At 46.8% G+C, this 25,801-nt stretch overlaps 1 protein-coding gene across 2 annotated transcripts in view; it reads left to right on the top strand.

Moving 5' to 3' along the window:
- The window catches only part of LOC146081117 (solute carrier family 22 member 13-like), a 28,071-nt gene extending 11,362 nt beyond the window's left edge, over window positions 1-16,709 (top strand). The window contains exons 6-10 of one of the 2 annotated variants that reach the window (XM_083189089.1): window positions 4,079-4,167; window positions 5,317-5,531; window positions 6,605-6,713; window positions 12,358-12,567; window positions 16,318-16,709. In XM_083189089.1, coding sequence (XP_083045215.1) covers window positions 4,079-4,167; window positions 5,317-5,531; window positions 6,605-6,713; window positions 12,358-12,567; window positions 16,318-16,411 — 717 coding nt within the window. In that variant the 3' untranslated portion in view covers window positions 16,412-16,709. Of the gene's footprint in view, window positions 1-4,072; window positions 4,168-5,316; window positions 5,532-6,604; window positions 6,714-12,357; window positions 12,568-16,317 lie in introns of both variants that reach the window. The other variant, XM_083189088.1, reaches the window with a different exon arrangement.
- Window positions 16,710-25,801: the final 9,092 nt, after the last annotated feature.

Below are 25,801 nucleotides of genomic sequence, written 5' to 3'. Positions count from 1 at the left end.
GAGCTGGCTTTACATATCTTTTCCCTGTAGGGGGCTTGAGATTTGAAACTCTCGTTGCGGAGAATGCCACTGGATCAATAATAAAGTGTTGATGTGTGGACTTAGACTCACTTTCTTGCTCCCATGAGCGGGAAAGGGCATCAGCTTTTCGGTTTTGTGTCCCTGGACAGAACGACAGCTCGAAACGGAACCTGGAAAAGAAAAGTGTCCATCTGGCTTGACGGGGATTTAAACATTGAGCAGACTTGAGATACAGAAGATTCTTGTGGTCTGTGATAATTGTGATCTCATGAACAGCGCCCTCTAGAAGATATCTTCATTCTTCTAATGCCAACTTGATGGCGAGGAGCTCTTGATCGCCGATGGCATAGTTACGCTCTGCAGGCAGGAACTTACGGGAGTAGAACCCACAGGGATGAAGACGACCATCGGGCGCTTTCTGCGAGAGGACTGCCCCGACACCCACGGAGGAGGCATCAACCTCGAGAATAAAGGGCAAGGTGGTATCAGGTTGTCTTAAAACAGGAGCGGAAGTGAACCTCTGTTTCAACAGATGGAAGGCTTCGATGGCTTCTGCCGGCCACTTCGCTGGATTAGACCCCTTTTTAGTCAAGGCAGTGATGGGAGCCACAATAGAAGAGAAGTTACGAATGAATTTTCTGTAATAATTGGCAAAACCCAGGAAACGTTGAATACCTTTCAGCGAAGAGGGAATTGGCCAATCTTGGATGGCCTGCAGTTTTCCTGGATCCATTTGAAGACCGGAACCGGAGACAATGTACCCTAGGAAGGGTATAGACTTCACCTCGAAGACACACTTCTCCAGTTTACAGTAGAGATGATTAGCTCGCAGCCGGGACAGAACCTCTTTGACCCAATAACGATGTTCTGTGATGTTATTGGCGTAGATTAAAATGTCATCGAGATATACAACTACATGACGATACAGAATGTCCCGAAAAATCTCATTGACGTAGTGCTGGAACACGGCTGGGGCATTGCTGAGCCCAAAGGGCATGACGAGGTACTCATAGTGGCCGTCTCTGGTATTAAACGCCGTCTTCCACTCGTCGCCCTCTCGTATGCGGATGAGATTGTATGCACCCTCAGATCGAGTTTCGTAAAGATGGTTGCACCGCTGACACGGTCAAACAGCTCGGTGATGAGGGGCAACGGATATCGGTTCTTTACTGTAATGTCATTGAGGCCGCGATAATCAATGCAGGGACGTAGGCCTCCATCCTTCTTCTTGACGAAGAAGAATCCTGCGCCAGCAGGAGAAGTCGAAGGACGGATGAATCCCTTTGCCAGATTTTCCTTGATGTAATTGGTCATGGCTTGAGTCTCTGGAAGAGAGAGAGGATAGGTTCTACCTCTGGATGGTTCTTTGCCTGGGATAAGTTCGATAGGGCAATCCCACGGTCTGTGAGGAGGTAGGACATCAGCGCCAGACTTGCTGAATACATCTGAGTACTCTTGGTAGGGAAGAGGCGGAAGGTCTGCTGCATCGGCTGAAGAATGACGAGCTGGGAGTACCTTTTGGAGACAGGTACCGGAGCAGGAAGGATCCCAGGAAAGGATTTCCGATGTCTTCCAATCAAGACGAGGATTGTGAAGACAGAGCCAGGGTAAACCCAGAACCAGAGCATGAGTGGCTCGGGGTAAAACCAGGAAGGACAAAAGTTCAGTGTGCAGGACTCCCACTTTTACTGTAAGTGGCAAAGTTCTGCGGGAGACTGTCGCATCAGGAATCCTACTGCCATCCACAGCAGTAAGGAAGACAGTCTTGGAAAGACTTTCAGTGGGCAACCCCCACTTGCGGACCAGTTCTGCAGTAACGAAGTTGCCAGCGGCACCGGAATCAAGAAGTGCGGAGACAGTCTTGAAATGCTGACCAACTTGTAGGGAAACTGGAAGAACACAATCAGTTGCTGATGGAGAGGACTTAATTACTCCTAGCCTACCCTCTCCTTGACGGGCTAGGAGGAGGAGTTTTCCTGATGCTTTGGGCATGCAGAAATTTGATGTGCAGGATCGGCACAATACAGGCAGAGCTGTGCCAACCGTCGACGTCGACGTTCTCCTGGAGACAAACGGAAGCGGTTTATCTCCATTGGTTCTTCTTTGGAATGGACCGCAGGAGCAGTGGGTAAAGAAGGCGGAGGAGTTGGCACTTTAACTGGAGCGCTCTTGTGACGTTCTACAGCCCTTTCTCGGAAGCGTTGGTCTACTTTGATACACAATGAAATAAGGTCACTTAGACCTGGGGGTAAGTCTCTGGTAGCGAGTTCATCCTTGATACGATCGGATATACCATGCCAGAAAGCTGCGTATAAGGCCCCATAACACCAGGAGAGTTCAGACGCCAGAATCTGGAACTGGACCAGATATTGCCCGACGGAGCGGGATCCCTGTCTGAGACGGAGGAGTTCAGTGGAGGCAGATGCTGATCGCCCAGGCTCATCGAAGATACGCCGGAATGTTGACACGAAGTCCTTGTAATTGGACAGGATGGCATCAGATCTTTCCCATAAGGGAGACGCCCACTCTAATGCTGCTCCACACAGGAGGGAGATGATATAGGCGATCTTGACCCTTTCAGTAGGGAAGTTGCTGGGTTGCAGCTCGAAGTGAATCTCACACTGATTGAGAAAACCTCGACAGGTCTTGGGGTTCCCATCATACTTGGTGGGGACAGATAGATGAAGGCGAGGTGCAGCAGCCATTACAGGAGGATGAACGGGACTTGGAAGTTCTCTGACAGGCTCAGGGCCACTGAGAGTGGTCTGTAGCTTATCCAGCCGGGAAGACAGATCTTGCAGACAATGGATCACTTGGCTCTGCGCAGCCTCTTGCTGATCCAAGCGAACAGCCAGTTGCTGTACAGGGCTGGGTGGAGAAGCTTGGTTTGCGGCTGGATCCATTTGGCTAGTGCTTACTGTCACACCAGGGGACTCAGTCGACAAGACTGAGACCTCTGGTGGGGACCTGGACCGGTACCTGAACCGGGAAAGTTGGAGAGGACCCCTGCGCATGAACTGCGCGACAGTGCACCCAGAGCCAATAAGCAGTCAGAGGTAAAATACAACCGGAGTTTATTTGCAGATGGTTGTAATAATGACAGACAGTAAAGTATGCAGGAATAATGACAGTTCATGCAGATTGCAATACTTTACAGATGATGAATATGGTATCGATGGTGGAACATCGGATCCGGGTATCGGATGTGGAGACTGTGGGTCCGGAATGACGGACGGAAGACTGGAGCTTGACTGTGGGTCCGGAATGACGGACGGAAGCTTTGATTTGGAGATCCGGAGTATCGGACTATCGATGGTGGAACATCGGTGGCGGATGATGCTGGAGCATCGGAGGACCAGAGTCCCGGAGCTAGGCTTGGTCGCTGGGCTGAGGAGGCAGGCTCACAGGTGATGGAATAACCTGGACTTCACAGGAGATGGAATAACCTGGAATACACTGCAGCATGGAAGACAACACCAGCAGAGAATACACTTGCACGGAGGCAAGGACAGCTGACCATACACTGGAGACAACTGAAGCACTAGCAATGGTTCTGAGAGCTCCCTGCATACTTATACCCACTGGGTGGCCAGGATTGGCCGAGGAAGTATGACAGGGAGATCAGAACCAACAGGATTGGACAGCACAGACATGTGACTGGGAAGAACATGGCAGCCCCCATGTCTGCTATGGCGGGAAAGTGTGTTTGTGCACACCATGCTGGATACTGGGAGCAATGGCGGCGGACAGGTGGATTGCCGTGCACTGGGGACTGTCACTGGGAGACAGGAGGCCGGCAGAGATGACGTCTGGACCGCAAGCTGAACCTGCGGAGGCACTTAGCCGGTAAGAAAGTCTGTCTGACAGCTCGGATCGTGACACTGAGATGTGTCCAATTCAGAATAGACTTGCCTGTGGCAGGCGGGTTTGGGAGAAGCTGTATTATCTGTGTAGTTTGTGTTAAATTAAAATGCAATAAATGGGTTCAAAATACTAGAAATAATAGTAATATTTCTTGGTAGAAATTCTCTTTATTGTCTCTCTTTCTAAGCTACAGGAAAACAAACCGTCCAAATCCGGAACTATGCTGGATCTTTTCAGGATGCCAAACCTAAGAAAAATAACGTTCGTCATGAGCTTTGTGTGGTAAGTACCATGACAAGGATAGAATATATGTAACCACTGGATTCTGTAGACTACTGCCTGTCCTGGCATTGGCTGCCTCTTCCCAGGGATTGTTGGTGTCTTGGGCACTGACATGGAGTAGATGGAATTACAAGAGCAGAAAGAGAATGAAATCCTAATTTCTCTTTATTATTGCTGAACTCTATTTTAGTGCCTGATGTGGATGATCAGTGTGCGGGTGCGAGTGCATGTGCACAGGAATATATACACAGTTTTGCACCTATTCTAAGTCAGAGGACACTGGCTGGATCTGTCTACATGGTATTGGGCATTTAAGGGGGGCTAATGGGTAGTGCCCGAAGTCTGCTCTTGGGCACTACTGTGCTCATCTGCAGTATAAACAGATCTGTGTAAAATTCAGGTTAAAGCTATGGTGGAAAGGGCCAGTCCCTAGTCTAGTTTGGAGCATCACTCCAAATCTCAGGTCAGAGGTGAGACTAAGGTGAAAAAAGCCTGCGTCTACACATTGCGTTTTAGCAGGATGCTGTCGAACAGGATCCCATTTAGCAGAGTGCATCTACACATTGCATTTTAGCCAGATGCAGCAGGCTTGTGTATATATGCTCTTGAGCAAGCATCCTGCTAAACAGCTCCTGTTCGACTGCATCCTGCTAAAACTCAGTGTGTACACACAGCCATACAGGTAGAGCCATCCTTATCTAGCCCTTTAATAGGATTAAGTGAGCCTGAGCTGTCGGACTTAATTATATGCTAATCCCTTACTGTATTGTTCTATGTATTGTATTGCAGCTGAGAACAATAGGTCTTGGTGAGCCATGGCTATCCAGAGAAGGCTAGTTGAAGAAGGCTCCATATGTAGATTTAAATGTGCAGGCTGACAAACAGGTACCTTTAAAAGGGACCTCTGAAAACACAATGTGTAGCTCAAGGCCATCCAGAGTCATTCTTCAGTCCACACCTTGTACAGACCTAGCTAACACATGTTTTTGTGGACGGAGTTTACTGCATTGCTACTGCATTAGCCCTATACTAAATATACTGTAACTAGATATCTCCATTCATTTCTATTATTTTTTCCCCCAATGCCTATTCTCATGCATTATTATTTTTATTCTTACAGAAAATAACAGTTGTCTGATCTGGTTACAGGTTTGTGAATAGCCTGGTGTATTATGGTCTGAGTCTGAATGTTGGGACCTTTGGGCTGGACATATATCTCACCCAGCTCATATTTGGAGCTGTAGAAATTCCTGCCCGACTCGGATCTATGTTCATAGTGCAGATCTTTGGACGGAAGCTGAGCCAATCTATGTGTCTCCTATTGGGCGGCACAGTCTGTCTTATTATTACTGCAATACCAAAGAGTAAGTTGTGATCGTTATTTATAGATATTCAAAGAATATTTTTTTCCTGAAAAAAGAAACACTTGAGAATAAAAGGGAATGTTATCCCTCAAAGATTTTTCAGGAGATCTTATCTCTTTTGAAGATGTATTGCTATGTTCCCCTGATGAAGTCGTTATAGATGAAACGCGTTAGGACTATTGTACATATGTTACCTATGACAACAAGATCAACTTAATAAACAAGAAATTGGACGAATTGTCTTCATTTCATTCACTTGACAGCGGATCATTCAATTTATGGACACTGTTTTAAAAAGTATAGGCGCCACACCACAATTGTGTTTCGCATTGTCGGTTTTGGTCCCTCAAACCCTCGGGGGACACTGTGGTGAAGCAGCCAATCTTATCTGATTATAATTTACCTATAATTTAAGCGCGTGGTGAATTATTGAACAATATATATATATATACATACACATATACTGTACTGTGCATCTGTGTATATATATACTAGTAAGCCCACTCAAAGCGCAAATGCTTCAAAAGCTAGTCTCTGCCTCTGTTTGTGCATGTGTGAGAGAGAAAGATATGTAGTTTCACTCGCTGCCAACAGATGGCAGTGTTTCGGAGACACACAAGCAGACATTAGGCATATACATAGATGTGTATTTTTTTTATGATTCTTTGTGCTTGTTTCCCTCAATATACAGTAATAACAAATTACATGAAGCATATATCTAAAATCCTGATGCTGAGAGCCAAATGTAATTGGGCGTGGCAATCAGAAAGTGAGAGATTTTGGGAGTTTTTCAATTTATTTTAAAGCTGCATTCATTTACACTGCAAAACCAGGTTGATTTTGCCATGTAAATAATTATTGCCGTTTAAAAATAAGAAATGGGAAAACTCTCACGAAATCTCTCACTTTCTGGTTCTAATGCCCTATTACATTTGGCCCTAAATCTGATAAAGTGAAACCGTAATTTTTGTATATTTATTTTCTCGCTCATAATTTCATATGTTACATTTAATAGCAACTGCAATGTTGTAGAACTGAAAAAAATTTATCTTTATTTCTACTTTCCTGTCTAGCATTACCTGTTGTAATCACCGTGCTGGCAGTTATTGGGAAATTTGCCATTTCAGCCTCATTTTCTATTTGTTACGTCTATGCAGCAGAGTTATTTCCCACAGTGATCAGGTGAGTTATTTGCAATTAAATACCTGCACTACAGACCCAGTAAAGATAAAGGGGGTTGGGGTATCCTATTAGCAGCAGTACTTCACCGCTGCTAGTAGGTTTGCTAGGGGTTATCCTATTTAGTCAAAGAATGTTTATTCTGATACCCGCTTTTGTCGGTTATTGTTTTTTACATGCCTGAGGCATGGTCCCTGATAAGCGGGATGGAGTTGGGCAGGGGGCGTTCAGAGTTTCATGGGCGTAAACATGAAAATTCTGGGTGCACCAAGGAAAACGCTGGGCGTCCCCATGCGAATGCAGACAGGCAGTTGCCTGATGGGGTTGGGCAGCTGACATCACACGACATCAGCCACCCGCCCAATTCTCGGACCCGGACGCCTCTAGTCTAAGTCAGCCCAGACTGACTTAGATATGCGAGCAGGAGAAAAATCATTTGATGATTTTTCCCCCGTACGCTACCCAGCAAATGGTTGTTTATGCAAAACATCCATTCGCAAAGCGGCGGGATGTTTGGACTGCGGCAGTGGGTGTGCACTTGTACGGGCAGCGTTTTAAAAAAAAATGTCAAAAAGGCAGGCTGGCCATTGATTGGCTGAGAGTTCTCTCTCTGCTGCTGTGTGGCTGAGAGTGCTCTCAGCCAATCAATGCCGGCCTGAATTTTTATTTTTTAATTATGCTGCTGCTTCCCGCCTGGCTTCCTGACACTGCCCCCCCCCCCCCAACAATGCCCTGGAAGCCGCCGCTGCATGGTCACCCCCCCCCCACCTCCACATGTTCAGTGCAGCCTGGCAATCGCTACTGCCAGGGACCCGAAGCTGCTCCCCCACCCCCAGGCACTCATCGCAGCTTGACACCCGCCGCTGCCAGCCCCACCTGCACATAGGTGTGTGCTAGTGGTGCTTCACCGCTGGATCGAACCGAACACATCATGGGTGCTAAAAAGCACCTGCAATGTGCCGGTAACGGGTCCGATCCAAAAGATTAAACCTGCAGTGGGTTCAATGTGTAGGGTCCTGGAGGGAATTTCAAACACATCTAATTCGGGCCGATTTCTCGGCCTGATCCGTTGTGGTCTGGTGAAATGGACCCAAATTGTACTAGTATATGGGGGCCTTAGCTCTCTCTGGACATATTACATCTGTCCCACCTGCAGCGCACATGGTTTTGTCCATTAGCAATCCAAGGGCTTTTCCCAATGTCTTTGATTTTCTCTGGCCTTGTGAGTAAATTTGATCATTAAATAAATCGGTACTTGTTTCCTATCTGGGCGCCCGCTAAGTTAATTGCGCACCATGCTATTCTCCGTATCAAAATCGGATCGCATCGCATCGGATACCACAAATGCACATACACGATATTGAACGATGCGATGCGATCCGATTTCATTCCCGCTTTTATGGTTGGCCCATAGGATGGGCCATCTGTAACACTACTGTATTTATTAACCCTTCAAAGCCCTCCCCTTGTCACATCTGCACAGAAACACAGTATTGACGTCAACCCGAAGCGTGGCGAGCGGCGGCGGTACGCGTCCTCCGACTTTTTCATACCCCCACTATCCACGTCGGCGTGGAGTTGAGAATAGAATAGTGTGGCGAGGGCAGCGAGCCACCGAGCCCGAAGCGTGGCGAGCGCAGCGAGCCCCGCGAGGGGACGCGGATACTTCACAGGTATCCGTGTCCCCTCGCGGGCTTCACAGGTATCTGCGTCCGCTCGCCACGCTTCGGGCTCGGTGGCTCGCTGCGCTCGCCACACTATTCTATTCTCAACTCCACGCCAACGTGGATAGTGGGGGTATGAAAAAGTCGGAGGACGCGTACCGCCGCCGCTCGCCACGCTTCGGGTTGACGTCAATACTGGGGTGGTGTTAACAATGAAGGCGCATTTTAAACCATCAGGGGGGGTTTCCTATACAAATCGTGGGTTTGCGGGGTTATTAAATTGAAATCAATGTAAAATCGGGTCTCAGGGACCATTTAACATTGATTCCAATGTAAAAATCAGGTTCATCGCGTCACCGCATGCGATGCGATCCGATTTAAAATGAAATCGGATCGATTTACAATGAAATCGGATCGGATCGGATAGCATCGTATGCCATCGTACATCATCGAGTACCGAATCCGATGCGATGCGATCCGATTTCATTACGGTGCCGTACGTAGAAAACCTGGGCGCCCAGATAGGAAACAAGTACCAATAAATCACCTCTGCTTACAAGGAAATGCAAAAACTATGGGTGACATTCTATGCTTTGAGATAAATGCGCATGTTTTTTTAGTGCACCACATCGCCGCTATTCGCACTTTTTAAAATCGCATTTTTCAGTCATAATTCGCATATTTAATGTGATGCGATTTGGAGGCTGAAAAGTGCGAAGAGGTGCGATTTGCGGCGAAGTGGTGCGATGTCTTTAGACCTGAAAATGTGCGATTTTCATGTCTGAAAATCGCACGTTTGCAGGAAAGCGCAAAGTAAAAAAAAAAACGAGCGCGGGGTCCCCCGCCAGAGCATAACCAGCCCCGGGCTCATTGAGCCGGTGCTGGTGACATAAAATCAGTGTCCCCGACAAATAGGGGTCCCCTTGATTTCATGAAACCAGCACCAGGCTCAAGGTCCGGCGCTGGTTCCCAAAGTACGGGGGACAAAATGACTAGGGGTCCCCCGTATTTTAAGAACCAGCACCGGACCCAACCAGCCAGCAGGGTAATGCCACAGCCGGGGGACACTTATTATATAAAGTCCCGCGGCCAAAGCATTAACCCCCTGGCTGGTCAGCATGGGCAGGGGTCCTGGGGAAGTGGGGACCCCCCAATGAAGGGGTCCCCCCCCTCCAGGACTTACCAGCCCATGCTGATAGTCCGGGGCTGTCCCCGATGCCCCTGGGCGGTGGGCATCGGGCTGATGAATTGTGTAAAAAAAGAACTATTGTTTTCTACTGGCGAACTATGAGTCCCAGCAAGCCTACCCCACATGCTGGGACTTGGAGAACCACAAGTCCCAGCATGCGGGGCATTAAAGGGCCCACTGGCACTTGTAGTTCTACAGTACAAAAAATAGTTAAAGAAAACACACTGACACCCTGAAAAATAAAAGTTTAATACACACATAACACACACACACTGATACTTACCTACCTTGAGCCCGTAGGTCGGTCCCTGGATCCTGGGTCCGGGCTCCGGGGCTCCAGGGCAGAAGAGTCCGGTTCCGGGGCCTTGGTCCTGCTTCCGGGGCTGGTCCGGGGTTCCGGGGCTCCTGGGCTGAAGAATTCGGGGTCCAGGATCCGAGGTAGTCCCCAGGGGTACCTAAGGAAGGAAATCCTACTCACCTGGTCCCCGGCGACGACCTCGGCATCCTCTCCGGCAGAAGCGCTGCTCCCATCTGGTACCCGGCTCACAGGACTTACACAGGTGCAGAGATGTTTCTTCCTCGGCGTCTCTAGTCAGAATGATTTCTGGCCAATCAGGAGCCGAGAAAGTCGGCTCCTGATTGGCCAGAAATCATTCTGAATACAGACGCCGAGGAAGAAACATCTCTGCTCTAGATGCGCAGAGATGTTTCTTTCTCGGCGTCTGTATTCAGAATGATTTCTGGCCAATCAGGAGCCGACTTTCTCGGCTCCTGATTGGCTAGAAATCATTCTGACTAGAGACGCCGAGGAAGAAACATCTCTGCGCCTGTGTAAGTCCTGTGAGCCGGGTACCAGATGGGAGCAGCGCTTCTGCCGGAGAGGATGCCGAGGTCGTCGCCGGGGACCAGGTGAGTAGGATTTCCTTCCTTAGGTACCCCTGGGGACTACCTCGGATCCTGGACCCCGGATTCTTCAGCCCAGGAGCCCCGGAACCCCGGACCAGCTCCGGAACCAGGACCAAGGCCCCGGAACCGGACTCTTCTGCCCTGGAGCCCCGGAGCCCGGACCCAGGATCCAGGGACCGACCTACGGGCTCAAGGTAGGTAAGTATCAGTGTGTGTGTGTTAACTTTTATTTTTCAGGGTGTCAGTGTGTTTTCTTTAACTATTTTTTGTACTGTAGAACTACAAGTGCCAGCGGGCCCTTTAATGCCCCGCATGCTGGGACTTGTGGTTCTCCAAGTCCCAGCATGCGGGGTAGGCTTGCTGGGACTCATAGTTCGCCAGTAGAAAACAATAGTTTTTCTTCTTTTTTTTACACAATTCATCAGCCCGATGCCCACCGCCCAGGGGCATCGGGGACAGCCCCGGACTATCAGCATGGGCTGGTAAGTCCTGGAGGGGGGGGGGACCAGTGTTCCCTCTAAGCTGTGCGCGTGTGCGCGCGCACACAACTCGCCGAGCATGCGCACAGACATTACAACAGAGCGCACATAGCAGCAGTGGTCCCTTTTTTGCAGTTGTGGACTCAATTAATGTGTGTTTCACCCATTAACTACATTGTGTGCTGTGTTTTCAATGTTTAAATGTTTAATATAATTTTGAAGTAAAGTTGACACAAATGCTGAATGTCATTTTCCAGTTATATATAAGTGACGCACAAAAATTTTAATTTCCTTCCAAAGTTGCACAGCCAAAATCTTTTGCCGCACACAGCCTTCGTAAAATTAGAGGGAACATTGGGGGGGACCCCTTCATTGGGGGGGTCCCCACTTCCCCAGGACCCCTGCCCATGCTGACCAGCCAGGGGGTTAATGCTTTGGCCGCGGGACCTTATATAATAAGTGTCCCCCGGCTGTGGCATTACCCTGCTGGCTGGTTGGGTCCGGTGCTGGTTCTTAAAATACGGGGGACCCCTAGTCATTTTGTCCCCCGTATTTTGGGAACCAGCGCCGGACCTTGAGCCTGGTGCTGGTTTCATGAAATCAAGGGGACCCCTATTTGTCGGGGACCCTGATTTTATGTCACCAGCACCGGCTCAATGAGCCCGGGGCTGGTTATGCTCTGGCGGGGGACCCCGCGCTCGTTTTTTTTTTATTTTAACCGTTTTTTTTTATTTTACACCAGAACCCTGCACAGAACATTGCGATCTGTGCAGGGTTCTGGCTAATTCGCCAAACAGAACCTGGTCTGAAATAAGGGCGAATATTAGTCAGCTTAAAAGTGCGATTTGCGAAAACGCATTGCATTAAATAAGCGATTTGTATACTTTTCTTTACGAAAACATCTGGATGCGATAAAAATGCGAATTTATCTTGCACTTTTGGTCAGCATGCATTAACGCACATAATATGCGATTTCTGTCCCTTAGCGCATCCTATTAAATATGCGTTTTGAAGGACAAATGCGATATCACCATTTTTTTTACTAATTAACGCAAAAAAAACGCAAATCGCAGCACATTGAATGTCACCCTATAGGTAGAAATGGGTACAAGAGTAAATAAGCAACGAGTCTCCGTCTAAAGTTTATGTATTCCCCATAGTGTCCTATTGATGCCCTGGATATCTAATATGATTGAATGGAAATCATTTTTTAATTATTATTATTATTATTATTATTATTATTTCTGCCTTTCTGGCACCCTGATTGGCTTTCCTAATGATGCCTTGATTCACTACTGCATGAGGATGGCTTTTATCTTCCAGTTGCACTCCTACAAGTTATCTGATGTGATGGCTCCAGGATCAAACTCAGAAGCAATACTTTTTCTTTTACACTTTCCCCCTTACAGGCAGAATGGAGTGGGCCTCTGCTCTATGACCGCCCGTGTAGCTGGGATAATTGCTCCACTCATTAGTCTCTTGGATAAATATCACCCTGCTATACCAATGGCCATTTATGGCATTAGCCCTGTCATCGGAGGTCTCCTCTGCTTCTTATTACCAGAAACACGGAACATGGACCTTCAAGACCACACAGAAGAAGCAAATGACATTCCAAGGTAATCTTTCAAAATGTCCGAACTGAAACACATTATTACCACATACAGACACAGCTATCTTTAGTCAAAGACTTTGTTACTCAATCTATTTCAAGACTAACTTACCTCAATGATCCATCTTATTTTATTTTATTTTTTATACCAAGCATGCCCTTCAACTATAAACATTTTATGTCAAAGTACTATAATCAAATACAGTTCATACTGGCTTTTAAATAACTGGTGTACAATACAGAGAGCTTTCCAGTAACATATATACTAAACAGATAGACCTCTCTGGTGGTTTTACGTTGTACAGTAAGTCCTCAAGGGGGGCGGGCTTCGACTTGGCTGGAGGTGGCGGGGTGTGCCCTCTGGCTTACTGAGTCACCCAGAATGAGGGCCTTTAGTCTTAGAACATCTACTGAGTACCACAGAATGCTCAGTAACATTGTAGCCATACTGCTTGTATTGTGGTATAATAAAAAAAAAATCAAATTTGCAGCTTGTCCCAAAATTGTAAAGTCAATGGGATGGTGTTTGTCCCCATATAACATGTTTTAACCATCCCCTGGAGTCCTCGGACTAATTCAGACTCAAGGGGTGACATTCTATGGGATGAGAGTTGTGTTTTTTGGCGAAATTTGCGCAAAAAACGTCCGAAATCCCGTTTTCGCATATTTAATGAGATGCGAAAAACGGCAAAAATCACAGATTTTGCAGCGAAATCGCACTTTTACAAAATCCGATTTTAACTCGCGCCGGAACTCGCATCCAGATGTTTTCCCATTGAAAAGGTTCTGATATGCGAGTTGGCCAGAACCCTGCACAGATCATTGAGATCTGTGCATGGTTCTGTGGTAAAAAAATGTGTTTTTTTTTTTTTCTTGAACAAAAATTGCGTGGGGTCCCCCCTCCTGAGCATAACCAGCCCCGGGCTCATTAAGCCGGACCTTGTTCCAAAAATACGGGGGACAAAAAGCGTAGGGGTCCCCCATATTTCTGAAACCAGCCCCGGACTCTTGGACCGGTCCTGGTTCCAAAAATACGGGGGACAAAAAATCTGGGGGTCCCCCGTATTTTGAAACCAGCACCGGGCTCCAACAGCCCGCAGTGTCATGCCACACTTTTTACACAAGGTCCCCCGGCCATACCATGAGCACCGTGGCTTGTCAGCCTTGGACGGGGTACCTGGAGGAGTGGGGACCCCCCAATAAAGGGGTCCCCCCCCAAGGCTTCACCCGTCCAGGGCTGAAGCCCGGGGCTGTCACCAGCGTCCCTGGCCAGTGGACGCCGGCCTGATGGTGTAAAATCTTTCAATCCTAACATTGCTTTATACAGGAGAACTACAAGTCCCAGCAGACCTCCTCCGCAGGCTGGGACTTGGAGAACCACAAGTCCCAGCATGCGGGGCATTAATGGGCCCGCTGGGACTTGTAGTCCACCTGTAAAAAGAATGTTAAAAAAAAACACACACAGAAAAGTAAAACTTTATTACATACACACACACACATCTCACTTTTACACCCACATACTCACCGATCCAGGATCCAGCGCTGGTCTCCCTTCTGCAGCAGAGCCGGCTACCCCCGCACTGACAGCGGGGACAACCGGCTTTCTCTGATGCAGCTAACAGCTTCTGTCGCGTTGTCCCAGCGCGACACAGGCTGAGAGCGTGATTGGGCGATGTGTCTCCATGGAGACGCATAAGCCGAAGACGCTCTCAGCCTCTGTTGCGCTGGGACAGCGCGACAGAAGCTGTTAGCTCCATCGGAGACAGACGGTTCAGCCCGCTGATAGTGCGGGGGTAGCCGGCTCTGCAGCAGAAGGGAGACCAGCGCTGGATCCTGGATCGGTGAGTATGTGGTTGTAAAAGTGAGATGTGTGTGTGTGTATGTAATAAAGTTTTACTTTTCTGTGTGTGTGTGTTTTCTTTTAACATTCTTTTTACAGGTGGACTACAAGTCCCAGCGGGCCCATTAATGCCCCGCATGCTGGGACTTGTGGTTTTCCAAGTCCCAGCCTGCGGGGGAGGTCTGCTGGGACTTGTAGTTCTCCTGTATAAAGCAATGTTAGGATTGAAAGATTTTACACCATCAGGCCGGCGTCCACTGGCCAGGGACGCCGGTGACAGCCCCGGGCTTCAGCCCTGGACGGGTGAAGCCTTGGGGGGGGACCTCTTTATTGGGGGGGGGGTCCCCACTCCTCCAGGTACCCCGTCCAAGGCTGACCAGCCACGGTGCTCATGGTACGGCCGGGGGACCTTGTGTAAAAAGTGTCCCCGGCAGTGGCATGACACTGCGGGCTGTTGGAGCCCGGTGCTGGTTTCAAAATACGGGGGACCCCCAGATTTTTTGTCCCCCGTATTTTTGGAACCAGGACCGGTCCAAGAGTCCGGGGCTGGTTTCAGAAATACGGGGGACCCCTATGCTTTTTGTCCCCTGTATTTTTGGAACAAGGTCCGGCTCAATGAGCCCGGGGCTGGTTATGCTCAGGACGGGGGACCCCACACAATTTTTTTTTTTTTTTTTGTTTTAATACAAACCCAAAATCGCAGATAAGCTCAAATTCGCACATTTTCATGCCTAAAAATCGCACATTTTCATGCTGAAAATTCGCCCATTATCGTACTCAATCGCACTTTTCTTGCCAGAACACGCACCTCATTAAATATGCGAATCCAAGGCAAAAATGCGATTTGAAAAAAGTGCGATAATGGGTGAAAAACTGATGTGGGAAAAACTCTCATCCCATAGAATGTCTCCCATGGTCTGTTGTGACCACAGTCATGTATATTATTTTATTTTGAGGCAGCATGGATAGTGTAATGGTTAGCGTTACTGTCTCACAGCATTGAGGTCATGGGTTAGATTCTCATAATGGCCCAAACTGTTCAGAGTTTGTATTTTCTCCCCTTGCTTGCATGGGTTTCCTCCGGGTACTCCGGTTTCCTCCACGATCCAAAAATATACTGGTAGGTTAAATGGCTCCCAACAAAATTAACCCTAGAATGTCTCTCTGTGTGTGTGTGTGTGTCTATAGAGAATAAAGATTGTAAGCTCCACTGTCTGTATGTGCAAGGACTGGGGCACCCACTTTGTGCACCTTTAGATACAGCAATCCTGACATTGCTCACACCATCCTAACTTGCATTTCCCCATCTCCCCCTTGTTAGGTGCAGTTTCTCTGTAAGAGTATGTCCACCTACATAAGCGAGTGTGTGAGTTCACATCCAGTTATGTGATACTCCCTTGATGCTTCTATGACACACCCATAAAGCCATACACACGGGGCAACGGGACAGTGCTAAGCGTTTGTGCTGAGCCACGCCGATCGCTCAGCACACATCGCGGTGCACCTGCGATGTGTGCTGAGCAATCCGTGTGGAGCAGCCTTTTGCCTTTGCTTGTAGGCAAACCCCCACGATCTTAGCAGGAAAGACAGTGCATGCATGTGGATCGTCAAATATGAAAAACTAAAAAATAATCATGTCAACTTTTTCATGTGTTGATTATTGCCATGTCAACCTTTTGTCATTGTTTACCTTGCGCAGGTTCGCTATATGGTGTCAACCTGATGACTGTTGACGTAGACACTGTCAATCTATTGACAGGATACCGTATATATTTAATCTAAACATTTGAGATATTTCAGACACATCATACTGTACATCTAAGTGATACCATACCGATGCTGTAGCCACGTTGAATGACGCACTAATTACCTGTTATATTTGCTGAAAGCTTGTTTTTGTTTCCTCTTTGCTAATAGGTTCATTGACATACCAGAGGAACATTTTATAAATGGAAATCATCACAAACATGAATTGGATCCAAAAGAACCACAAACATCAACTCGCTTTTAAGAACTTTGAGCACAGACGTGAGGATAAATTTGAGAACTTATGCCCACAAACAACTCTGTGTCCCTCACAAATATTCTTCAGAATAGTCATATATTAATATTATATCACTGGGAAGTGCTATAGTTTCCAATGCTGGTTTATTTATTGGGGACAGCCAAGATTTTTTTTTTTGAAACAGCTTAATATTTTAAGCTACATGATGCTACTGTATGTATTGCACTCAACCTGCAATTAAAGGTGCAGAAGAAGCTTAAATGCATACTGTATATTCATATCTAATAAAATACAGTATAAACAGGTTTTTGTTCATAATTGATTAAACATACAGGGATTGTTTAAGAGTTAGGAGCAAACAAGAATCAATTTGCTCCTGGACCATACCATAAAAAAATACATATTTTTTATTTTTTTGCATGCAGGGAAAATACTGCCTGCTTTTCCATGTAGCAACCAAATAATGAGCAGCTTTATCTTACACTGATACTAAAAAATAAGCTAGGACCATGGGGCCCTAAGCAAGACATTCAGGGACCCTCTCCCTCAAGCAATCCATAGCACTATATTTGCATTCCTTATGCCCCATCTATTATTTGTTGTTTTTCCTCCTTATGTTCTATTACAGTACAAGTATATTACTTTCCTATTCCACTGATTGCACAATAGGGGCCAATTCAGACCCGTTTGTTACGGGCCAAATTCCTCCCCCTCCACTGATGCTCAGAGTCGCACATTTTATTTATTAGCTTAGCAGGTCCTCCTTAATTATATATATATATAGTACTTATTATTACACCCCTCAGTCAGTGTGACTACATTAAGTTATATATCAGTGCCCCTCTAATTGTAGGGTTCTAGGATAATGGGACAACAATGTCTAGGTCGTCAGTGAATGGTCGGCCTCCCCAAGGTGACAATGACAGCTGTCAACGCAAGCTTAAGGGTGACATGTACATGGTCGACACTGAAAAGGTTGACACAAGTTTTTCCCAATTTTTATGTCTATATTGACATATGTCGACATGGACACCATATAAGTGTACCGCGTCCCCTTGCTGCACGCGCCATGCTTGGATAGTATAATATAATATTCTCCCTCTATGCCCACTTGGATGGTTAAGTATGAACCAAGTTGGTTTAAACAAAAAAACATGAAAAACCTCTTGAATGTTGACCTTAAGCTTGCGTCGACCTTCTGTCATTGTCGACCTAGGTTTTGTCAACCATCCTTAGATGTCGACTTAGTCACTGTTGACCAATAATGGTCGGCCTAGAACCTGTCAACCTAAACATTGTTGACCCAGGGATCGGATACCGATTGTAGCAGGCATCTCCTATACACAGTAGTACATGAAATAAAGTATATACTTTAACATGTCACCAGTCAATGTTTGCCTACCCCAAAGCCATGACTGTAGTAGGCGGATATTATACACTGTACTTAAAATACCCCCCCCCCCCAACTGATTGGACATTCAACTAGGTGGATAATATACAAATGTAAAAAATTCTGTAATAAAGTACACTGGAAGACCTCATGTTTTTCTCTGCGCAGGTCTTGGCTTCTCTCTGTGCATCTGACATCATACACAGTGGTGTAACTAGAGAAGGTGCAGGGGGTGCACTTGCTATGGGGCCCGTGGGCTTCAGGGGCCCGTGGATCAAGCAAGCCACCCCACTGCAGAATGCTATTATTTTTATGGCTTACATAACTGCCGCGGGTTCCTGAGATGAAGGGGGGAACGCAGTAGCGGCAGCCGATCCCCTGAGGCAGCAGCGCCAAGCCACCCGGCAGCAATGGTAAGCTGCACTCATTTTCTCCTCGCTGGCGGCAGCGCAGACCTGGCCGGCGGCAGCGCAGACCTGGCCAGCGGCAGCAAACTTGATCCTGCACCAGAGGCGTAACTAGAACTTTGAGGGCCCCATAGCAAAATTTTGAAGGGGGCCCCCTAGTGTCAAAATGCCACATAGGGGAGAGCAAGAGAGAGAGAGAGTGAGGGGAATGAGAGGCAAAGAGGGTGTTAGGGGGAGACAGAGAGAGGATAGAGAGAGGAGGGGAAGTGAGCACTATCTCACTGCAGCACAACCAGCAGCGTAACTATAATTTTGGCGCCCCCCCGCCGATAATAAAACACGCGCCCCCCCCCCCCTCACCCCACCACCACTCCGGACGCCGATGCCCCCCCAACCCCCGCATACTTACCTGTATTCGCTGCGCTGGTCCCGGCTCCCATCCTGGCTTCATTCTGATATGAAACACGGACCATCACAAAATGGCCGCCCCCATACAGCAGACAGTTTCAAAGAACTGGCTGCTATATGGGGGCGGACATTTTATGGTAGCCCGTCGCAATAGCAGAATGAAGCCAGGGGAGCCGGGACCGCCGCAGCGAATATAGGTAACGCTGCGGGGGATGGGGCATTACGATAGCACCGCAGCCCCCCGGCGCCCGCACTTACCCAGCGCCTCCCCGCGACCGCGGGGGCTGCGGTGCTGTAGTTACGCCACTGAGCACAACCATACAGTAGGTCTCTGATCAGGCAGGAACTCCATGGCATTAGACCCCACACCATAAAAATGTGAATTGTTTTGCTGCTCTGCTGCCAGGAGCCAGCCAGTCTAGGGCTAAACTTTCTGCAGTTTGTGTGTGGGCACTAACAAGGGTGGATTGGGACAGATAGGGCGGTTTCACACATTCTGGCTCCTGCCGGGCGGCGACAACCCGCTGCTGCAACCGGACGGCCGGGCCATTGCCGTCCCATGTGAATGGGCACAATAGTGTCCATTCACAACTACTGTGCACGGAACGGCTTCCTGGCCATGCGGGATTTCGCCATCCGGCAGGAGCCAGACAGTGTGAAATAGCCCATAAGCAGCCCTAATTGGGGTTGGGTCTTTTAAGGGGGTGGCATGCAGCCTAACCCTAACCTTCCCAATAGTGTCTAAACCGATGTTCGCTGTCTGTATCCTGATACTTTTTCGAGATTTCTGGTACCGGTCTTCTGACAGCAGTTGGTATGCTGGAGTCGGTATTCTAAATGCCAGCATCCTGACCGCATCTTGCTCTGATACCACTACTCCTCCATAACACCTAATCATGCATCTACACCAGAATTTTACTATAACTACTACAATAAAACCATAAGGCAATTGTGTTGATGTAGTCATCCCAAACAGTTAATTTGTTGCCAGCTCCCACTGAATTGCTCATGCAGAAAGATACATACATTAGTTGGAAGTTTTAAATACCATCAGGAGTGTTTTATGTGACCTGCCAGTGAGCAGGGGAGGCTGAGCTCACAGCGGGGAGAGGTGAGGACTTAATTTATTAAACAAGGGAAGCTGGACTGGTACCTGCACTGACTTGTGATGTGTGGCCGGACAATGCAGCAATCACTCATCCCCGCACTTTTGGTAGACTGTATCCGGCTCCCGTAGCGTCTCTCAGCTGAAGCAGCAGCCTGACACTGTGCTACCGTGTTTCCCCGATAATAAGACCTACCCCGAAAATAAGCCCTACCCTTGATTTTGGACACTGGTCCTAAATAAGCCCTACCCCGAAAATAAGCCCTAGTAAAATTTCATTATCTGGCGTTCAGACAATAGATTCTACACCTGCTAAACCCCCCTGATCCCCCACTCACCACCCCTAACCCCCCTCACCTCTGTTGTGTAGGTAAAAGCACAGGCTTCTTCTGAAGCCGCTTCTATTCCCATGAATGCATTGCGGTGCGGTACGTCACCGCGCACATAACGCGGCTGCAGAACAGAGCTGTGTCACAGCAAAGAAGAGCTGGACATTATTGAGACTTAAAGGAGTACTGGGGTATGTTTACCTTTATCATGGAGGACTGGGGGCATGTTTGCCGATATAATGGAGGACTGGGGGCATGTTTATTAAGGAGTACTGGGGTATGTTTACCTGTATCAAGAAGGACTGGGGGCATGTTTATTAAGGAGGACTGGGGGCATGTTTCTTGACATTTGCTGTCAATGTTCATTAAAATAAGCCCTACCCCTAAAATAAGCCCTATGGTGTTTTTTGTTCAAGAAAAAAAAATAAGACAGTGTCTTATTATCAGGGAAACACGGTATGCTGCTAGTGCACTGCCCTGCAAGCCTGCACCGCTGCTGTGTTGTACTGTCCTGGTGGAACTAAGTAGAGGTGGAAACGGTGAGTGCGGACTTTAAAATGGCGAGGATCGTGGCTATATTCACCAAGCTTGCTGCATTAGCTGCGAACCTCAACGTTCATGGGAATCCCCTGTAACATGGAATAGAGCAAGCTGCTGGTTGAGGGGGGATAAACAGTGGAGGTGGCTCCTCACCAAAAACAAGCCATCCTCGCCATAAAAAAACCCTCATCGGCTGCATTGAATACACCCCAACACTGGCTGTGCTTGCTCTTCAACGGAAATGCCCTTTAAACCGCCTTGTCGATGGGCCCCCCATGGATCCACAGGGCTCTCAGCAGCGGCTTTTATTGCCTTGTGGTAAAAACGCTACTGGCTGGGACACAACAACAAATGTCTCTCATGGTTTTCCCCAGGTGCAAAGTTACTAGCTCCTTTACCGTATGTGCTTCTTTCACTGATTCAGGCCCTCATTGTGTCCTCAAAATGGTAAATTGTTTGCAAATGAAAACAAAGGACAGAGGCCCATGTAAGACATTTGTTGTGCCACAAAGTTGTCTACAATATGTGTTAGCAGCATCTGAAGAGACACATTTGCTCAGGTCAGTGTACAGTTATTTATCCTGACCTCTGTTCAAGCCTTTAAGGAGCTTCAGTTACCCATCATGGAATTTGGTGTCTTCTGCAAGCCTATTAGCACCTATGGCTGTTAGACAGTGTCCCTGCAGGTCTTTTATACAAGCTCATATGTATCATATTTGCCTACTCTCGCTGTTTCTGCAGGAGACATCCCATTTTTTTAGGTAGTCTCCCACATCAGTCTGTGAATGCTGAAATAGCTACGTGTGTCATATTAGCCCCAACCCTTTGCAGAGTTTGTCAAAATGCATCAATTTACCCCACTAGAGGTTGGAGTTTAAATATGTGATAAGCATGGCCCCACCCCTATCACTGTCCACTTGCTTCTCTCCGGGGATCTCCCGGATTGGAAGAAGTGAAAGTAGTACGTATGGTATGTATAATTAGAAGGAGATTAGATGGAATTGTGGGGTGTCAACAGACAATATTAACAGGACTACTGATTTATTATTGTTTGTTTGGAAAAGCCACCCGCAAGTGTTTTGGTTGTACTCAGCTTTTGATTTGCTTATAAAATCTATGAAATAATCGATAATCATGGATACAAATTGATAAAGAAACAACTGAAAAAATTAAAATTTTGCAATCCAAAACCTGAAATTTAGATTTAATATCTGAATTCGTGACCCATGAATTCAGATATTAACTGATTCTGGTTCACTTGCAAATTCTCTCTCTAATGGACAAAACCATGTTGCACTGCAGGTGGGGCAGGTGTAACATGTGCAGAGAGAGTTAGATTTGGGTGAGTTATTTTGTTTATGTGCAGAGTAAATACTGGCTGCTTTCGCTTCTCAGCCTTTTGTCTAAGATCAAGTGTAATACCCTGCTCCTGTGATGTATTACTGTATGTCTGACAGGGTGCATTGTGCTACACACAGGTCTGTAATTTTACAGGCAGACAATTCCCAGCAGTCTCTGCAACTGTTTCAGAGGTCAGGAGTTGGTCACATGACCAGTGTCAGGGGATGACAGTTGAGAGTGAGGAACCGTTGGGGAGGCAGTCTGAGGTACTGATGAGAGAGGTGAGAAATGCTGCGGTGTTACAGCCAATGGAGGCTGTGTGGGGCCACATACCAAGGAGACAGTGATCTGAGACCCCAGTGCTGAGAGACATGCAGTGACAGTGAGGCAGTCTACAACCTCAGCATCCACCAGAGAGGGCCAGTGCAAAGGAGCGGCCTAAGTGACTGACAGTGGGCTGAATCTTCAGCATTGCAGCTGCGCTGGCACAGGTACCTTAGCGACAGGCCTTGAAATCAAATCCAGAGCTTCTATATACAATATAGGGATGCAGACCAAACTGTATAAATACCCCAGCCGTGGTATGTGACAAGGAGGCGAGACACAGTAGAAATCCCGGAAGGATTTTAGTGACCAAGCTACTACCTTTTAAGTAATCTGTGTGAGGGGCTCCAATAGACTGGTGTTTAGCTACACTACTCACACAATCAGACATAATCTGCGGAGCACTGCAAAGAGTGGAGAGAGAACAGAGCGAGAGATTACACAGGATCTAATAGGAAACATGAAATGGAATACAGTTGTTACTAAAAGTACCCTGCAGCAGGTATTAACAATTTACTTAAGTCAGCTGACTAGGAGCCAAAATATATAAATAGCTATTTATATCTTCGGACAATTGGTTTTAGCGAAAAACATCAAAGGTTACAGTGACTATATTTATAAATTAAAGAAGTGTTACCTTGTTAACGTTCCGTGAAACAAAGTTACGGTTCAGTGGAGTGATCATACTCTCATTCTGCAGAAATAAATCTAAGAGCCTTTCCAAAGAGACTTTCAACAGCAATTTAGAGAAGGAACTTGAACTTTGCGTATTGTTGTGTTAAGGTATATGATACTGTAAGGTATTTGTATAATTTCTTATGTCATGCGATGTCTTATTAAAATGTATACAATATTTGTGGTAAATTAACCATTATATATAGCTTGGAAAGTGAAATTGGAAGAAGTTGGGAGATGCGTGTTGATATTTATTAATTGTAAATTATATTGTGTATAAATAAAGTTTTGTTAAACTTTTATCCAAGCTGGTACAAGATAATTTAAGGGTCATTACAACTTGGCGTCCACGAACAGGATCAAACCAGAAGACAGCAATTAAGGAAAGACAAAATGTCGGAAACAGAGCCCCAAACACCTGACGTAACAAAAAGGAGAATCCTACCATCACCAGATGGTGTATCCACCAGAAGAAGGGGGAACACCATGGAAAACTCACTTATCATGATTCCTTATTACTTTGGGGCCCCGTGGTTACCCATATACTCAGGATGTAACCGTGTTGCAGGTGCAACCACGTTTAGAGACTTTAAGGACAGAATGCAGTCCATGTTTAAGCTGTGTCCCTTGAGCGATGTTCAACAAGTTGAAATCCTTATAGGACAGTTAAAAGGGCCTGCAAGGAGGGAGGTAAAATCATGGACAGAAGAACAGAGAGCGACAGTACAAGGAATGCTTAAGAAATTAGCCGGAATTTTTGATGCACGGACAATAGCTGACCTAAAGGGACAACTTTATGCCAGGAAGCAGAAACCGCAAGAGTCTCTTCAGGATTATGCATTGGCACTGCAGGAGGCCATGCAGGCCATACGGGCAAGAGAACCTGGAGAGAGAACACAGGATGACAAGACCCTGGTGAATTTATTCATCGAAGGAGCAAAGGGGGAATCCACATGCGCACAGTTGCGAATGTGGAGAAAGCAGAATGTAAAGAGTACCTTTCCGGAGTTCAAAGAATCGATTTTTCAGATTTTAGGCTTAAACCAGAGTGATGAGAATGAAAACAACTTGGCTTTGGGGGCCGAAGAAGAGGATGATGCAGGGGAAGAAGAACAGGCAGCCCAGATTTTGACACATGCTGTAAAAGGAACTGGCACACAACAAGCCCAGACCGGTCGAGATACGTCCAGGGCTCTCACTGACAAACTTGACAAAATCATGCAGAGTCTTGCTGAAATGGGAAGAGAGTTAAAAGATCTACGTGAACAAGCGGTACTCAAGCGCAGAGGGTGGAACCAGGAGCAGGATAGCCGAGGCCAGACCCAATGGGCGACCACAAGAGGCCAAGGACGAAGATCGTCAGATCGGTTTGATGAACAAGGCAAGCCAATATGCAGATTTTGTAAGAGAAGTGGGCATATTGAACGGAACTGTAGACAGCCCAGAGATGTGGATCTTAATGCTGTAGTCCAGAACCAAATTAGAACAGTTGTCACATTAGCTACAGACCCAGAGCCTGAAGGTAGCACAAAAAAAGTTATGGGGAGAGTTGTTTGGTTTAGTTTGAGATATGGCTATGGCTTTATAAAAAGGAATGACACCAAGAAAGATGTTTTTGTACATTACACTGCCATTAAGACCAACCCTGAAGAGTGCTTCCGGAGTCTCGGAAGTGGAGAAGTAGTCGAGTTCAATTTGGCAAATGGAAAGAAGGGCCTCAAAGCCATAAATGTAACTGGTCCAAACGGTGCTCTGGTGCAAGGGAACAGACCAATCACAGAACACAGCCAGTACTGGCGCTGTCCACGTTATAGAGATCCTCCTTGCAATTGTCAGCAGATTTACCAGAACAGCGGTAGAGAAGAACCAAGAAAAGTTCAATGCACTGAGGAAAGAGTTCAAAGCGTTACACCTAATAGATGGAATGCAGATCCTCCGCAGCCCGACCAGAAATATCAGGACCTGCCAAATGACCAGCTGAGACCAAGTAGACACGGACAACAAGAACACAATGTCATAAAGCAGAATGAAGCATTAGTTAAAGTGGACGAACCAGATATTGTGGAACAGAGTGAAAAGACACAACAGATCCCACAGGATGTAGTCTGGTGGCGACTTCTTCCAGAAGCAGGAGGTGAGAACAAACTGAGAGTTAAAGACACCGATGCTAATTTGGCCAACTCTGGTCAGACAGATTCAAGTACCAATGATAGTGAAATAGACACAGAAAAGGTGATCCAAACATCCCAGGTTGAGAGATCAGGTCCAGTTAAGCCTCATAGTTCAGATTCAGTTTTGTCACAGTCTAAATCTAGTGTCCCTGAAGAGATCCCTAGAATGGCTAAGGAGGCCAAGACATGTTCTTATGAAGATAAGTTTGGCCCGGATAATGGATACACTACAATAAGTGGAGAGAAGTTTGCCTTCATGATACAACAGGCTATATGGAGGTCTAAGCAAAATAATAAAGGTGCACCACATGTTCAGTGTAGACCTCATTCTGTAATATAAAGTGATCTGTTATATAATGTATGTATTTCTCTTTTTGATGTTTAAATGTTTAATTGTCATGTGAAATTATAGTAGGTACTGCTCAACCTTCCATTGTAAATAATGCCTGTTGCATGAGGACATGCAAGATTCTAGTGGGGTAGAATGTAATACCCTGCTCCTGTGATGTATTACTGTATGTCTGACAGGGTGCATTGTGCTACACACAGGTCTGTAATTTTACAGGCAGACAATTCCCAGCAGTCTCTGCAACTGTTTCAGAGGTCAGGAGTTGGTCACATGACCAGTGTCAGGGGATGACAGTTGAGAGTGAGGAACCGTTGGGGAGGCAGTCTGAGGTACTGATGAGAGAGGTGAGAAATGCTG

Source organism: Crinia signifera, chromosome 5 (genome assembly GCF_055691185.1).
Source record: "Crinia signifera chromosome 5, ASM5569118v1, whole genome shotgun sequence".
Taxonomy (NCBI): domain Eukaryota; kingdom Metazoa; phylum Chordata; class Amphibia; order Anura; family Myobatrachidae; genus Crinia; species Crinia signifera.
This window is presented reverse-complemented; position numbering and strand designations above follow the sequence as displayed.